Raw genomic sequence first — 17428 nt, forward strand, 5'->3', positions numbered from 1 at the left:
AAAGACCAAAGCATACAGTGCAAACTCCCCAGGATGGGAGTGACTGAATTAACAGCCCAGAGAACAGGGAGGGAAGAGGTATGTGCCTGTCCTCGATGAAGCTGGAGCAGGCAGAGGGGAAGCTCCAGGGCCTTTTCTGATCACTGCAAAAGCTCATTAAAAGACGGGAGTAAAATTTGCTTCTACTCAGTTACACTGTGGCTAATTACAAGCAGTAACTACATCAGGGCCATTCACTGCAACTACAGCTGATAGAAACACAAGGAGAAATCTGATCTGCTGCCTTCATGGGTGCTGTCACACTGAGAATGCAACAGCTCCAGTTTCTTGCACCTCATTCCTTCAAAACACCTCTGAGGGTCCAACCCCAGGAACTGGACCTGCTCTCTTTGCCCCCCTTCTGCTGCTTCTCCCATTGGCATCTGCTGCCCCTGTGTGGGCTGGAGGGAGGGGGAAGTTGCTGTGCTCCTCACTTTGTCAAAGATGGTGGCATTGCGAGCTGCTGTGGCAATCCACACCTCCTTGAAGAATTTGTCACAGACAGGATCCTGGTGTTCTGGATTGAGATCGGAGCCGCCAAGGACAACCCTGGAAAGACAAAGGGATGGATTCTCACAGAGGCTGAAGCACTGGGCACTCCCCTCTTGGTAAATGCCAGGAGACAAGGGGTTTCCTTGGGGCTTGCCAAATCCTGTGTGCTCCCAGCACCCTCCCACTCCCATCCCCTGTGATAATCTGGCAGCTCTAACGCTGCTTGATTTTTTCTTCTGTGCAGTAACTGTCCAGATGGAAAAGGGAGGGGGGGAAGGAAAAAGGCCTTAAACTAAAAATGGCCGTGTTGTGGGCCAGATGGCTGCTCCCAGCAAAGGAGCTTTTTTTAAAAAGTGACACTGCCACCCAAGATTGAGAGAGTATGCAAACGGGAACTGGAGGGGAAATACCACTTGTTTATGAGCTCTGCTAGCGAAATCCTGGAGCAAAATGATTTGTAAAATCAAGCTGGGGGCAGGAGCAGTGTGAGAAAGACCAGTGAAACAGAACCCTGGGCTAAGTCCAGGCTAAGCAGAGCTAAACCTGGGCAGGCAGCGGCACCCATTGGTTTGAAAGGCTGCGGGGGCAGGTTAAGGCTGAGCAAAGCCCTGCCCCTCTCCCTGCTCAGTGGCCACACGCACCTGAAGCAGCGCAGGCGGAGGGACTGGGCGAACCTGCCGGCGCTGTACTCCTGGCCGTCCATGACAGAGGGCACGGTGTCACTGTCCTGCACGATGACGGCCATCTCGCTGTCCCTCTTCCCCAGCATGCTGCGGTCGTTGATGTTGGCAGAGCCTGGGCAGGGCAGGACAAGGCACAGGTGATGTCTCACTGCTGCTGTAGGTGGTGCTGCACGCCCTCCATCACCACTCCGGGGCCCTCTGCAGCCCTCGGCTCCATGGGGAACTATCCATGACCTCGATATGTAAAACCCCAACCCCGTGCCCTAAGATTTTAGCTTTTGTATTCTTCAGATCCTGTACTGCATTAGTGTGTAACTCTGAACTCCATACAGAGTGGTAGTAAGGTCATCTGAGACCACTGCTTTGAAGGGAGGGAATATTTCGAGCCTTGTAAAATCTGGTATTCAGGTATTCACTGGCCAAGCTTTATTGCTGATCAAAACAGCTCAAAAAGGGCTTCTTTAAGGAAACAGGCTGAAATTCTGCTGCAGTGTAGAGCTCTAAGCCTGAATTCTCTTGTCTTTGCTTCATGTTCTCATAATAAATATGGTAAGAGAAGAGGATGAAATTATATCTATTGCTCCCTATAGCATATTGTCCCATTCTTAGGAAATGGAGCTGATACATGACACATGTTGTCCAAACCTTCCAAATTTTACAGCACATTCTGTTCTTTCAAGAACAGATGACAAGTCTCACAAGTCTTCCTGCTGGAGCAGAGTTTGATACAAGACAGATGGACAATATTCCCTGCACCGGGATTCTCTTCACGGTTACACACAGATTTAAAAGATTTCAGAAAAACAAATTAAATGACAGCCCTCTGAATCCTTTCTTCCCTCTTGAAGAATTTACCCGTTTGGTTTTTGAGTTTGTTTTCTTTTCAAACAGCAAAATATTTCTCAGGAAAGAAATGACAACACAGAAAAGCCCATGGCACTGCAGCCTGCACTGGCCATGAGGATGGGAAGGGATTGATCCAGGTGTAACCCAGAGCCCCAAACCCCTCCTGAGAGCCCCTGCTCACCGATTATAACCGTGTTGTCATCAGCAATGAGCAGTTTGCTGTGCACATAGATGAGCTCCGTGACCAGTTTTCCTTCCAGCTCTGCATAAGTTCGAAGGCCACAGAATGATATGTAGTTTATCCATTTATCTCCAACTGAAAATGGAAAAACAAGAAAACTGATGGGATGAGGGAGGTGGAAGAGAAAAAAAAAAAAAGACCTTGTTTATATGAAGACCCCCTATGAATAAGAGCTCGCTTTTGACTTTTTAAAAATTTATAGTGAACAGATAAGAGAAACAATTTTTTTTTTTTTAAATGGACTTGAATATTTGTTTGTGAGCTCACTGTGCTGCTCTGATCTGCCTGCTCAGAGACTCCCACTTCAGTGAGAAATGACTCCAGTTTCCTGGGCACAGCACAATAGGTGGACTATGAGACTGTTTTTCTGCAGATCCTGCAGAAAGGAGGCTGGAAGCAGGTGTTCTGTCCACGGTCAGTATGGCAAATGTGTCCCAATACACTTGTGTGCAGTTCAGATTTACACCAGGACCTAGAACAAATGAGGCATTATGCACGGTCCTAGTGTTTGTGATGTGTGGGTTTTCACAGTGCTCTGATTCCCAGCAGAGCAAATTCCAGCAGGATTCCTCATGGCAAGGAAACAGCCTCCTGCTCAGGCAAGTTCTTCCTCTCCACATCTGACAATTGCCAGAAACAAACCCTGTATGGGATCCACGGGGAAGGCTGAGGGCTCATGGCTCCCAGAAGCGTGACCCCGCTCAGGACATCTTCCAAATAACACAATCCTGAGCAGCTGCAACTGTGCTGTGCTCCTCCCTGGGGTGTTCCCCTCCTCTGGACCAGGGCTGCAGCCAGGTCTGAACTCTGATAAGTGGCCATGGCTTTTGTGTGACCAGACAGAGCTCTCCATGGGAGGATGGTCAAGGAGGGGGTCACTCACAGCCCCACGAGCCCGTACCATGTGTTGCATTATGTGTTATAGATGCATCCATCAAACAGCAGCATCCAAAATAAACAACACAGAGCAGAGGAATAAAGTTCTTACCCTCTTCCTTCAGCTGGGCCAGGATGGAGTTTTCCCCTCGGCACATGGTCCTGGAAAGAAGGTAGGCAGCCATCAGCACCCCCGTGGCTGCAGAGAGCAGCATGTGCTGGAGCAGAACTGGGTGGTGTAAATCACTTCACACAGATGCCTCTCACACAGCAGGAGAAAAAAGGTGCTTCCAGGGGACAATTTTTTTCCCATATGACTGTTACTACATCAAGGACTGCTCATGTTCCAAAAGGACCTTATACCAACCAGTGGAGGAGCTGGGGAAGCACTTCTGCTCTCTAGAGCACGTGGCAATTATTGTAAATGTGTGACAAGCAGGGCTGCTACTCCCTGTGTCAGGCCTGGATGTAAATCATGTTAAGAAAATCGTCGGCATGTGCAGAACACCAAGTCAGGGAGTTTGTGTGATTATGGCTGGGCTGGAAAAGCCACAGCTGGAATTCCACTGAGAACAAACCGACCCATGGGCAATTTCCTCTGGCTGCCCTTGCAGGAGGAAGCTCAAGCAGAAGGTCAGGGGGATGTGCTCCTTTCCATCTGCTTGTGTCCCCTGCCCCACTCGTCCTCCTGGAGGTGCAGCAGGACCCCTGCAGGCCAGCAGACAAGGGGAATTTCACTCTGAGGGTTGCAGCAGTCTCTGCACATTGACTGTGCCCTGGCCATACCATAGCAGCTTTCCAGAAAAAGCACCTTGGGACATTCTGCCTTCTATGTTTCTCAGTGCAAGGACTACCCTGCTGCATCTCCTGTTCCTATGAGATCTGCTGGGCTACAAGTGCCCCCCCAAAACATCCATCCTAGAGCAGAGGAATCACACTGGGCAAGATGCCATTGCCTGCATGGGGCCAACGGGCAGAGCCAGACCAAGTATCAGCCAAAAGGGCAGATTTGGAGACAAACCTTGGTCAGCAAGTCTGATTTAATCAGCTAAGTGGAAAACAAATCATAGAATGGTTTGGCTTGGTTGAGCCTTAAAGTTCATCTTAGCTCCATCCCCCTGCCATGGGCAGGAACACCTCCCCCAAGACCAGGCTGCCCAAAGCCCTGTCCTCGCTGGTCCCACCGATGGCAGGTGGGGCCTGGGGCCCCCCTGCAGCAGTGGAGGTGTGCAGGGGCCTGTGACACCCCGCCTGTGGCACCTGTAGTTGAAGTGCATGATGGCCTGCAGCGCGTTGCCCCCGCCCGTGGAGATGTCTCCTTCAAAGCCGGGCAGCAGCGGGATCACCACGTACACCCGGAACCGCCTGTTCTCCCTGGAACACAGCACAGTTGGGGAACATCAGCCTGGGAGTGTCACATCGGCATGGACAAGTCACAGCTTTGCACAAGGTGAAGTCCCCTCAGTTTCACTTCCCTGGAGATTATCGACTTGGTTCCCCATCCAAGGCCACCACACAAATTTTAAGGGAGCAAAGTGTGAAGTGCATTTCCAGTTTCAGGAAATCATCACCTGCCATCAGTACTTCTGTGAGTACTCCTTCAGGAGGAGAGGGAATAATTTACTCTCAGCAAACAACAAAAGAAGCTGAAGGAAAAGAAACACATTTTTACTGAAATTTAGGGGCAGGCTAAGGATATTTCAGATTGTGTCTGCCACTATCACAGTTTGTTTGGACACCCCAATAGCACAGTCACACTGATACTGGTGCAGACTGGTGTGGACAGCTGCCTGGCAGAGCACAGCAAAGCTTACAGAGCTATCACAGGCAGAAACCCAAAACCTAACCCAACTGCCTCCTGGCTTTCTGAAGTCAGAAACAGCACAAAAGGTGGGAAAAGGTCAGGGCACCAACAAAACATTGATCACTGGGTGAAGGCAAATGTGTCCTTGCTACATCACAGCACCCAAAAATCTCAGTTCCAGAGCTCTCCAAACTAATCCATACCCTAATCGTGATCCCATTCAGAACAAAAGCTACTATTGAGACACTGCTTGGGGCTTTTCTCAAAGCTCCCTTTGGGCTTCCTCTGCTGACAAATGCCAGGTGCATCTGCTCTGAGAGCACTTTCCAGGTGCCCCTGGGCGCTGGGAATTCCCTGTTCTGTGTCCCGGAGGAGGAGGAGGATAATGCTCCACGGAAGGATGCTGCCACTAGATGGCAAACACAGTTTAATCAGCGCACAACATCTCCAAAGCACTCTGAGGATGAGCCAGATGCCGTTTTTGCTAGAAGTACTCCTTCCAAGCCATGCCTGAGAATTTAGAGGTGTGGGACTTGTGAAGCACTGGGGTCCCATCTTGAGCTGGGAGGGAGGCAGTGAGGACCTGTGTGTCCTTCATTTCAACCAGCACTCCCCTCCAGCTGTGCTGGGCGCTGCAGACTGGCTCTGGTTTGCCAGCAGAGCTCAGAAAGAGTTAATGAGGCCTTACCCAGACACAAGAGACTGTGAAAACAAATCTGTTTGTATAATGAGAAAGGTCTACCAACAAAAGCATTCCCCAAAAACCAGCTTGTTTGTGTAAGGACAGTGTTTACTAAACTACTTAGAGAGCCACCCATGAAAAAAGAGGAAACTAAGAAAAGAACATTATTAATAACATCAGTAGAAAATATTTAGTCTAGAAGAGTGAGGAGTACACAAGCTCACTACAGACCTTAATTTATAATTAAATACTGTTTTCCTGGGGCAGTTTGGAAAATCAGCATTATGATACAAACCATTTAGGTCTGAATTTACTTTTAATCTTAGGTAGTGCGGAATTTGAGCCTTATATTCAGTAAGGAATTGCCAACATTAAGCCAGCACGATACTGGTATACAATTGGAGCACTGCAGAAATGAGCATCATATCTGGAAATGGGTCACTAAGATTCTGTGTGACCTGCTTTTGTGGTAGACTTTTAGTATCTGGACAGAATGACACCCCTTACATAAACTTTATTTAACAGGAAAACCTGAACAGATTACCTGGAGAATTTGCTGCTGCCTCAGTAGCATTGCTAACAGCAGGTAACTGATACAAAAGGCCTGTGGTAGTCAGTTCCCAAAGGCAGGAAAGGCAATCTGGAGTGGCTTTTAGGGGGACATCAGTCAGCACAGAGATCACAGGATCACAGAATGGTTTGGGTGGGAGGGACCTTAAAGCTCCTCCAGTTCCAAAGCCTCTGTCCTGGGCAGGGACACCTTCCACTATCCCAGGTTGCTCCGGCCCCATCCTACCTGGCCTTGGACACTTCCAGGGATGGAGCAGCCACAGCTTCCCTGTGCCAGGCTCTCACCACCCTCACAAGGAAGAATTTTTTTCCCAATATGCCATCTAATCCTCTTTCACTTCAAAGCCATTTCCCCTTTTCCTATCACACGTGCCCTTTTCTGAAGTCCCTCTCCAGCCCTCCTCCAGCCCCTTTAGGCACTGGAAGGTGCCCTAGGATGCTCTGTCCAGCTGCCTCTGAGCTTCAAAGCTGCAATACAAACACAGCAACAGCAATTCCAGCAGCACTGGCACTGCTCCTTATTTACTACAGGTGAGAAAATCCATCCCATCTTTTCATACTTAGCTAGTATCAATTTTTTTTGGGCTATTCACTGCAGCTCACACAGATCACAGGAAACTCCACCCTGTTGTTAATGGCACAGCAGATAACACTCATGCTTTCCATGTTTCAATAGTGCTCTTCTTTCCATAGTGCTCTGAACAAAGCCTGGCCCGGGGCAGCTCCTGTGGCCTTGCAGACATTTCCTGCACTCTGGTGGCTGCCTCAGGCTGGGTGCCTTTATCCAAGTGGGAATTTCCAAGCTCAAGTGCAAAAGAGAACAAAATTCCTGCAACCTTGGAGAGAGGACCTCTGGAAAAGCAGACCCTGCAGAGTTCTGGACAGTTACAATATGGAAAAAATAATCCATGGAAGAAAACATCTCTGTGTAGGGCAAAAACACCCATGAGAGATGAAAGGGAAAAGTTTAGAAAGTTTCCTGTATATCAGCCCAACAGGAGTAGGGTAGAGTTTTATACTGTGAAATGTGTGTCTCGAAGAGACTCTGGGGAGCAACCTTAAGCAAGGCTGCCCAGGATCAAAGGGAAGACAAGCCACTACCTGTGGCATGAATGTTAACACAGGGTTAGGTGTGCTGAAGGAGTGTCTCTAAAACACGGTTGGATTCAATCCATCCAGGAAGAAACAACGGTCCCCTTGCAAAGAGTGGAGGTGGTGAACACCCTCCAGCATGTACTAGAAAAAATTGTTCAAACAATAGCAGAACCCTGCAGTCAAATCCTCAAAATGTGTTTGCTTCCCCAATTTGAAGCCGCTCCTCTCTAGATGATTTAAATAAACCACAAATCCCAGTTCACCCTTCCCACCCATGAAATTGCCTGATCACCCAGCTCAAGGCAAGCTGGCAATGGAGCAAAGGTGTCACTGAACCAGAGCACAAAGGACTTGCCTTTAAACAAGCTGCATAGTTAAAAATACATTTACATTGGGCTAAGTGCAAAAAATCACTTTCCGCATGCAAAGAAACCACTCAGGAGTCTCAGTGCTGCAAATGCAAATGCTGCACCCCATCGGTTCTGTGCTGGCACAGCCACTGTCCAGCTGTGTCCACTGAGGGAGCGTTTTTTGCACCACACCATGGAAATGCACCTGAAGACTTCCACTGCCTCATTAAGAACAGGTTACCTGTGAGCTTTAAGAATCCTCTGAGCAATTGCATCACCGATCTTGTTCCAGACAACTTTGTCATCAGCACAGCTAATAAAAAACTGGTTCTGCAGGAAAAGCAAGCAAAGCTACTGTCAGATACTGCCAGCAACCAGCCCAAAATATTTGCATGCTTTATTTCAGAACCAAGAGAAACTAAAGATAGCTGGGTTTGTGTGTCATTGGAGTGGAGGCCTTTTTTTTAATTATGATTAAATGATATGTGTGTCTATGCTTGCTTAGAGAATGAATTAGTCCTTATTAATCACACTCCTTAGAAAGTTCATGCAAAGAGCAACCTAACAAGAGGCTAAAAAAAAAAAAAAAAAAAAAAAAAGAGGTGAAAAAGCATCTCCATTCAGCCAGCACTGAGTGTCACTCTGACACAAGAGATTGCTGAAGCTGAAGGCTGTGTGGATGAAGAGCTGCCCTGTGAGTGGGCGGTTTGGGCAGGCACAGGGGACACTGCAAAGCCACAGAGGGAACAGGGACACTATTGCACAGGCCATGAAAGCTGAAAGCTGGGAATTTTGCAACGAGCATTATAAAGGAGAGATCTACTTTTTCCACCTCATGGTCAGATGGCTGTCAGGGTACACAGCCATCAGTCTGCCCTGAAGACCACAGAAGGTAATGGATCTGTCTAAATGCATAAAAACTTAGGACCAAATCTCAAGAAGTAATTACTCTCCTGATGGCTACAAGCCATGCCCAGAGCATCAGGACCCTCCTGCCTTCCCTCCCTGCTGCTCACCTCTATGTAGATGTAGTGCTTGCTGTTCTCTATCACGCTGATGTAGGCTTTGTGGATGGACTCCTCGTGGTACTTGATACCAGCAGACCAGTCAGCAGCAGAGCGGATCACCTGCAAAGCAAGAGAGAGACACGTTCAGCTCTGTCCATCCAGGACAGCACCATGGCACCTGAATTATCCCAGAGGCAAGGCTCTTCCCTGGCACAGCCAGGCTTTCACCAAAGAAGGCACTAAGTACAACATTTATACTGCAGTTGTAATTGTGAGAAAGGACATTCAGAAATAGTGTTAATGCTTAGCAATGTTTTGATTAAAAACATAAGAGCCCTGTCCCATTGCTGTACCGCTGCCCTCTCCCACCTGAGCAGTTCCAGATGCTTTTTGCTTAGGCTCTTTTGATAAATTGCTTTTAAAACAACCTAAATTTCCAAGCTTTAGGGATGCACATCCCCATCAGTGATCTCCTGCCCAGCACTTGAAAGCTGGTCTCTGGCTGGGGCAGGGTGTTTTTCCCCCAAGGAGGCTGTACAGAATCACACAGTCAAGTCTGATAACGCAGGCCGTGCCCTTGTCCTCAACACTCAAGGTCATTTCCTTCTTCTGCCAAATTCTTGCACAAGCCATCCCATTTGTGATGACACAACTTCTAAAATTTTTACTTCCACTGCCCATATTTTTTTCTTAGTTCTTACTGGAAATGCACTTTTAAAGTAAATTCCTGCAAGATTGCCAGGGCGTGTCCTGCCCCTCTGTCCTGCAGTTTTTGTGCAAGAAAGCCAAACCAACATAAGAAACAACCTTTGTTTGTGCTCTGGGCCAGGCTGAGCAAGTCCCATAGCAGTCAGCATCCCATGCCCCCCAGCCAGAGATGCTGTGACACCTCCTGCTCCTGCACCTTGAGTCAAGAAGCAGCCACACTATTCCTCAAGTGATGCTTTCCTAGATGGAAATGTAGTTTTTAATTAAGTGTTAGTGGAGTACGTGCTTGGGAGAATAGTTACTCATTATTAGCCTCCTTCTTCAAACATTGTCACGACAAAAACATTGAAACAACAGCCTTAAAATATCTCAATATAACCATTACACTGGAGCTTGGGGCCAGCCCCACGCAGCACAAGACCCATGGGCTGGAGCTCTGTGAAATGTGTGTGCCAGTTCCAGCAAAATCCTGATCTCTTGGGAATCAATCAAACCAATCCTCTTGTCTCCAGAGCATTTCTGGAGGTGGCACTCGGGGCCACTGGAGTCAAACAGCAGATGACTCCTGAGCTAATTCCTTCACCTGGACAGGAGCTTTCTCCCACATCTGTTTTTCTCAGTAAAGAACAGGCCCTGCACCTCTTGTATTTAGCTGCTGTCTCGGCCAACAGGAGGGTGCACTCTGCAGTCTTCCTGAGTGATGGGGTCACAAAAGTTGGAGTGAGGCACCCAGCCAGAGTACAAGGGCTGTCACAGCCTTTAGCAGTGCCAAACAGCTGCCCTTTGCCTGCATAAGCCTCTGCAAGACCATGCTGATCCTTCCTAAAGGTTTTTAATCACTCATTTGGTTAACAAAGCCAAGGCTGAGTGTTCCCACTCATCCCAAGCTGGGCACTGCTGAAAGAACACTGAGCACCACGGCAGACTTGAGATCTTGAACAAAATTCTACCACTGGCATTAATAAGCTGTCACTGGGATTAATAAGAATAGAAAAAACAGTTTTTCTGAGTAGAAAGCAGGCTAATTATTCCATATGCAACCTAGACTGGGGCTCACAGCACTTCCACTCTCACCAGCACAGCAATCTGGAAGTGCACTTCAGAAAGTGGCAGATTGTATAATAGAAAGGTACAAAGTCTGATACACAATTTTTTTTTTCCTGCTAGTTAACACGACAGAACCATCACTCAGGATCCCACCTTTCCAGCACCATGACTTCCCAGTGCATCATCCAAATGCCCTTCCCTACACTCCTCACCCCTCCACATAACTGGCACCCCAGCTCACTCCACACCCTGAGCTGCCCCCACTGCAGTGCCATCATCCCTCTGCCTCACCCCAGAACAAAATGTCATGGCTAATTCCAAAAAGCTGGCACAGCACCACCCAAAAAGCTCCCATCAGCTATAACCTCAAATTCCCCTGCAGAGGGAAGAGGAGGTGTCATAAAACGTTGGATGGGATAGCAGAATGAGAGTAAGGTGTTTCATCCTGGACCTCCTCAAAATAAAGTTGTTTTTAACAGGTCTGCAACCACAGGGACAGGCCAATGCCACCAAGGCAGCATCCCATGGAGACAAAGCTATGGCACTCACAGATACACATACACACACCTGGAAGTTGGCTACACAGCCCTTCCCTTACCACTGATGTTCCATCTCACACTTCTGGACACCTCTCTTTCCTGTCAAGATATTTAAAGGCAGCTGGTTCAAACCCAGCCTGTTTCCTGGGGAGAAAAGGCCACATGCTGCCCATCCAGAGCTGGAGTCTCCGTGCTCCTGCCTCCCCACTCCCCTCCCTTGAGCCTCTCAATAGCTTGTCATCCCTTTAACTTCTCTAACTGATACAAGGGTAATAAATGTGATGTTTGCTGAGGGTTAGTGCATAAACCCTGAACAATGCAGGGCTCTCACGCAGACTTCAAAGAGGTGAGGGCGTCAGCAGCTGCCAGAGCATTAAAATTTCATTGCATTTCCATCAGGAATGGGATGTTGCCTCACCATGTCACATCTTTTGCAACACTAGCTTTGGCAGATAACTGCAAACTCTGGAGTGGAAATATGGAGATGGAATAGTGGAAAAAAATCTGGCACTACCTTTGGCAGATCTCTGTTTGACTCTTGCAAGAATCAATGTGCTCTTGCAAAAAATCATTTTGCTTATTGCAAGCAAAACCCCGAAGTTCAAATGAAAGAGGATGGGAGACCATGCCTGACTCCTTTTCCTCCTTCCCAGCCTGTACCCCACAGTGTGTTTCCCACACACACTGCATTCATCCTCCCTGCCCAGGGGAAAGCCCTTGTCAGTGCTCTATCCTCCCAGAAATGCTTTCCTACTCCTCTCCTCTCACAGAGGAGAGCAAAAACAGATGGTACAATGAGACTGGAATCTGTTGCTGACAGGTCAATGGTTTGGGCTTGCAGCAACATTGCAATCCCCACGGATCCTTTGTGTTTTCCCTTCCTCTGATCTTCCTCTGATGATTCAGCCCACATTTGAAGACAGATTTGCAAACAAGGTCAGAAACAAGAAACCCAACAGCCAGGCTTTCCTCAGTCACCCCACAGCCAAGGACAGTCTTGGGATGCTGGATTTTCCTTGGGGCAGTAACTTCTGCCTATAAAATCCCTACACAGTACTCAAATGGAGAAAACAGGGGAGTGGCTGCTGGCCAGCCAAAGGATTCAATACTAAGAAGAAGAAAAATATTGCTCTAGTTTTTCGGGATAAAAAGTTGGTAAAAGATTTTAGGATATCCGCTTATTTCTCTGCAGAACTGTACCACTGAGAAGAGATACGAGCACCTGAGCTCTCTGCTCCAAAATGAATAAACTGGACAGACAAGAGGTTGATATTTCTGTCCCTGCAGAAATGGAGAAGTCAAACAGGGATGCCTGATGCACACCCTGGGAGCTCCAGAAAAAGGCCACCAGGAGGGGGAGCTCAGATCCAGGCTGCAGGTGCCCTCCCCTGTCCCCTCCTCTACAGCAGCCAAATCTGAAACCTCCATCAGGAGGAGAGACTGAGTCACTTGTGGATTTGCAGTGGGACTTCAGGGATGCTCAGGGCACTTGTGTCACCTGGGGACCAAGGGAAACAGGCCAGTGTGGTTATTAGGGAGGAGACAGTCAAATTTTGCTATTTTACAAAAGATTTACTATGTGCAAATCCCTGCCTTGGAGCTTGAGGAGGTCACCCAGAAATTATAACCCAGCTGAAGCAGCCTGGGGACCTGCACCCAGGCAGGGTGCCCCAACCTGGGTAGAAGAGCCCCCTTCACTGCTTCCACCATGCCTGGCATTGCAAATGTTTTTCCCCATCAGTTTTCCCTCATACTGAGAAGGCTGGTACATTTCAGAGCAACACATTTGCAGTCTAATACCATGTAGTTTTATTTATCTGTCTACATCCAGGGCTATTTTGACAGATGCATAAATAAGAAATGAGCAAGGTAGTTTCAAATGAATAATTTACAAGACAAACCTGCTCTCTTTTTGCTGTTTATGGCATCATTGAGAGCAGCCCCTCATTTCCTGGATGTATCAGTTATTTGCAATGCCTCAGCAATGCGGTGGCCAGGCTGGTTTTCCAACTGCTCATCCACCACTCAGCACTGGAGTCTGTGGATTCTGCAGTCACCATTTGAGCTCCATCCTCCTCTCCCACGGCCTGATGCCCTGAGCCAACTAGCAGCTCTGCAGCTGGACTGAAGAGAAGCTGGATCTAGGTTGTTTTCAGTTTAATTTCTCCTTTGGGAGCTGCTTCCAGTTCCGTAATCAATAGAGCTTAACTTTTTGCTACAGCAAACCCTGTGATTTAGAAGTTGTGGCTTATCTTGTGGTTACAGCATGCTCAGGGGACACAAGCCCCATCACTTCCATGAGAACAAGATTTCCCAAAAGCTGGTGTCAGACAGACAGGGAGGCATTTACATCCACAGGGAACAGGATGATGCCTGAAGGGGACTACTTCCCAGCAAGCTGGGAGCCTTACTTTGGAGGCTGATGTAGAACACCCCAGACCCCAGACACAAGATCTCTGTGATGCCCATTCCTCACACCACACAGAGAGGAGCAGACAATGCCCTGGCAACCCACAAACCCAGAAAAAAGCATCGTATTTCACTAAGCTTCCCCAAGCAGTGCTGTCATCTGGGCAGACCACTCCTTACAAAGAGCAAAGTCATGCATTTTTCCTGGGTTTGGTCTAACTGCTCTTACTTCATACATCTTTCATCCACAGAGACACACAATGGTTTTGCTGCTTCAGCATAACTATTTTGACTTTGTCACTTTATTCTTAAACAAGTTCCTATTTCTGCTGGGTAACAGCAGTATTCAAGTATGTGCACTTGATAGAGCAAACTGGGCTTTTAAACAGAGGTATTTTGGCAATTCTGACTGTGAGAGCGATTGTCACGAATCAGACTGTGGGCTGTGTTGAACTTCAGAGGACCCACAGGGGTGCAGGGCTGCATAATAAAGTGCAGATGAAGCTCAAGGCAGAAAGCAACAGCCCCAAGACTCCACTTAATGCTCTCACTGACCACCACCCGTCTGAGCGAGGCGTCAGGGCCTGGCAGACTGCTCTGAGATCTGAGATAAATACTCAGTGGGTAACCTCAACCCATCAGGCCTTTTCGAATCATAAAGCCCAAATGTCAGATGTTAGAGGAAGAGCAGCAGAAAACAAATCATTAAACCACACGGCTATGCAAAGTCACAGTGTTCCCACCACTTGAGTACTGCATACACTTTAGTGCCCTTACCTCAAAGGTGGAGATATCAATTAATGCCTCTCTGCTAAAAGATTTGCATTATTCTATTGAGATTGAGGATCTGATCACCTAGTCTGTGAGTTGAATTAGGTAAGAGTTTTGCATTTTAGAATTCAAGTCCTGCAGAGGGTCTGTCAGGCAGTCAAACTTCCTGTGAGGGTTCAAAACAAGCCGAGGAGTATGTGAGCAGGAGACCATCAACACTCACCTGGACTGTGGCAGGAACAGCCTCGGGCACCTGATACTTCAACTCGTTAGCAGTTTGCTGAGATTTTGGCAACAGGAATGGGTAGGACAGGGACCGGTATTTGGGTTTCATAATCTGCACAAGAGGGAAAAAACAGATAAAGAAAAACTGCTTGAAAAAATGCTTGCAACAGATAAAGAAAAAATCCTTGCAACGTTATCAGAACAACTCAAGGAAATAAAACAGATGCCTACAGGGGGCAGGGGGATGAGGCAAGGCTGTGCTTATCTCCTGGCCCCCAGCAGTGACACCCACACCCACCTTGGTGAAGTTCCAGCGCTGGATGAAGTGCCGGGCGACGTCGCGCGCGGCTCTGCCGTGCACCACGGAGGAGATGTCGTGCCAGGGCATCCTCGGCATGGTGTATCTGTCAATGAAGTCTGAGGGACAGGGGAGCACAGTGGAACTTCCTCAGACAAAGGACATGAATGTGAAAAAGCACAGAGTCCCCCTCCTCACACTGAGGTTTCTGGGACATGGCACCAAGTACCCCCAAGGCAGATGACATGGACTGCAACAGCATAATTGGCCCTAAAACCCCTCAGAGGGAATTTTGCTGGTTTTTCCTAGCAACCAAACCAAACCAGCCTTGTTACCTCTGGCTTGGAGGCATGAAAAACATGATCTGAGACCCAAAGGGTGCAGAAGAAAGTCTGCAGGAATGCAAAGACTCCCACTCACCAGCAAAAGGCTTGTCGAGTTGCACCCAGTCTTTAAAGACAAAGTTGCAATAGTCCTTTCCATGCCAGAACCTGGTCTCCCCGAGCAGTTCTCCAACACCCGTCTTCAGGCTACGGATGGATCCTTTATCTGTCCCAGGCAAACAGAACAAAAACATGCTCCAAAGTCATGGCCATCCATTGCACACAGCAGTGAGAGACTCACAGCCATGGATGGAACAGCTTTGGTGGGACCTGCCAGTCCCAAGCAGCTGAAGCTGCTTTCTCCCTAGTCGTCCTGTTACTTTCAAGGGATAGATGTTAGTATTTTTTCTTCCCTATTTCAGTATTTTTTAATACAATCAGAAGAGGTTATATATAGGAGTCTGTTATGGAAATGAAAAGCAGATGCTGAATTTTATCTTGGACTACATCACCCTCTAACCATTTGCCTTTCCCCAGTTCAATAACACCTAAATATTCCCGTATGGGAGTCCACATCATGTATATCATCTACTTCATATATTTTACATTAATAGTGAACTAATTCCATCTTCTCTGCTAGAGAGTTGATTATTTTGCCTCTCTAGCAGGGTGTGTCTCCTCTAATAGAAGTAGTATTTATTATCTAGAATGAGATGTTTATGTTCCCCCATGAAGTATTGTGGGATTTCTTTGTATTATTTTGCTTTTTCCAAATAGCAGTGTCATTTTGATATAATTTCACATGTTGAACAAATGGATCCTGAATTCCAAATTCGTGTTGATTAGAAATGGTCTAAAATACTGTATGCAGGGATATTCCCTCCTAATAGGATCTCTTTTCCAGAGCACATATTTTGGTGCAATGAATTCTTTTTCTGGGCTCTTAAAAAACCCAAAAACGTTGGTCTAGACCATAAACAGTTAACTGTTGTTATTTCCTGACCCTGAGAGCAGCCTTCATCTGCGACACCAAATACTAATGCACTAATTACACAGCAATGCCACGAGCAGAAACCTCCTCCTAACCCAACCACACCACCAGGTAACCATAAAACCCCCTAGAACACAGAAAAACCAACTTTCAACAATCAACAAAACACACACTGGCAGCAGCACAAGACCAGGGGACACAAAGCAAGCTCTGCCAGCGCCGCTGTGACCCCGCCGAGCTGAGCTGAGCCAAGCCATGCCAGAAATGCCATGCAGCAGGTTTGCACCACAGCTGCCTCAGGAAGTTTGAGCTTCCAGTGAGAGTCCAGGTGGAGCTGGGGAATCAGTGACTCGACAAACCCGGGTGGGAATGGGAATGAATGTGTGGGACACAGGCCAACACACGCTCCGAGCGCCACGCTCCGATGACTGCACAGTGACTCATGAGTGAGCATGAATGGCCACAGGGGACACTGCACATTGTCTCCACAAAGACATGGAAATGCTTTGTTGCCACTGCTTTGTAACCAATATTTTGTAATTGGCAACTAATGCCTTGGAGGAGGATGTTTGCAAGAGGATGGTGCTGAAGAACTGCTCCTCACTCTGTTCCTGAGCCCAAAGGCATCTTGGAAAGGTACCACACTGGGACAGGCCCTTCCAACACCAGTCCAGAGATGGGAACATCTCAGGCTCACAACCACCCAAATCCTGTCTCAACTGAGTATGCTTTCCTTGGTTTTAATCAGAAGCAAAAGTGGGGACCCAAGTCTTTGTCCAAACATAGGACTTGCAGCAGCCACTCTGCTGCTTCCTCTCTCTGTTTGCATGTCTTCCTGCATCAGGCTTACTTTAAAAATATCCAATACAGAACTTCCCAGTTCCAGTAACAGCTCTTTCCTTTACAGTATGAGAGCTGCTGAAATCATCACATACCAGAATCAGAACTATTTTTGCAACTGTTCCCTGCTGTCATTATTGCAAATTTTTTGTTTGCTCATTTGTTTGATTTTGGTTTGTTTGTTGCTGCTTTGGAGTTCGTAATTCTTATTTATTTATGGTGCAGTATTTGTAGTTTCTGGAGAAGGCTCTTCTGCCAGGATGCCTACAGATGAGGGATAAGGATGCTGGGAGAACAACAAGCAGTGAAGGCCGATCCTGGCACCCAACCTCACTCTCACCAAAGTTATAACGCAAACACATCAGCAGCTAAAGCCTGAAGGGGTCCACAGCACTGCCTTCCTCCACTTACCCTCCCGAGGCTCAGTGAGCCCCTGTTTGGATTCACTGTGGTGATGGAACATTTTCAGATGGGGCCTTAAACTCTGGATTATATTCGGCTGGCTCCTAGTGGGGCTAGAGTAACCTGCAGAAAGTCAAGATGCTCTATTCATGGCAAAAACACACGTCCACTTCTGCCACCCTGGTGCCTG

The 17428-nt window shown here is 47.6% G+C and overlaps 1 protein-coding gene across 2 annotated transcripts in view; it reads right to left on the reverse strand.

The window, feature by feature from the left end:
• Positions 1-17428, reverse strand: part of PLD1 (phospholipase D1) — a 60730-nt gene that overhangs the window by 4931 nt on the left and 38371 nt on the right. Inside the window, exons 16-26 of one of the 2 annotated variants that reach the window (XM_066325732.1) lie at positions 17248-17361; positions 15103-15231; positions 14683-14801; positions 14383-14496; positions 8695-8805; positions 7920-8008; positions 4438-4551; positions 3290-3339; positions 2242-2376; positions 1173-1326; positions 474-588 (exon numbers count right to left, since the gene is read on the reverse strand). In XM_066325732.1, coding sequence (XP_066181829.1) covers positions 474-588; positions 1173-1326; positions 2242-2376; positions 3290-3339; positions 4438-4551; positions 7920-8008; positions 8695-8805; positions 14383-14496; positions 14683-14801; positions 15103-15231; positions 17248-17361 — 1244 coding nt within the window. The remainder of the gene's footprint in view (positions 1-473; positions 589-1172; positions 1327-2241; positions 2377-3289; positions 3340-4437; positions 4552-7919; positions 8009-8694; positions 8806-14382; positions 14497-14682; positions 14802-15102; positions 15232-17247; positions 17362-17428) is intronic. The other variant, XM_066325733.1, reaches the window with a different exon arrangement.

Source organism: Sylvia atricapilla, chromosome 10 (assembly GCF_009819655.1).
Source record: "Sylvia atricapilla isolate bSylAtr1 chromosome 10, bSylAtr1.pri, whole genome shotgun sequence".
Classification (NCBI taxonomy): domain Eukaryota; kingdom Metazoa; phylum Chordata; class Aves; order Passeriformes; family Sylviidae; genus Sylvia; species Sylvia atricapilla.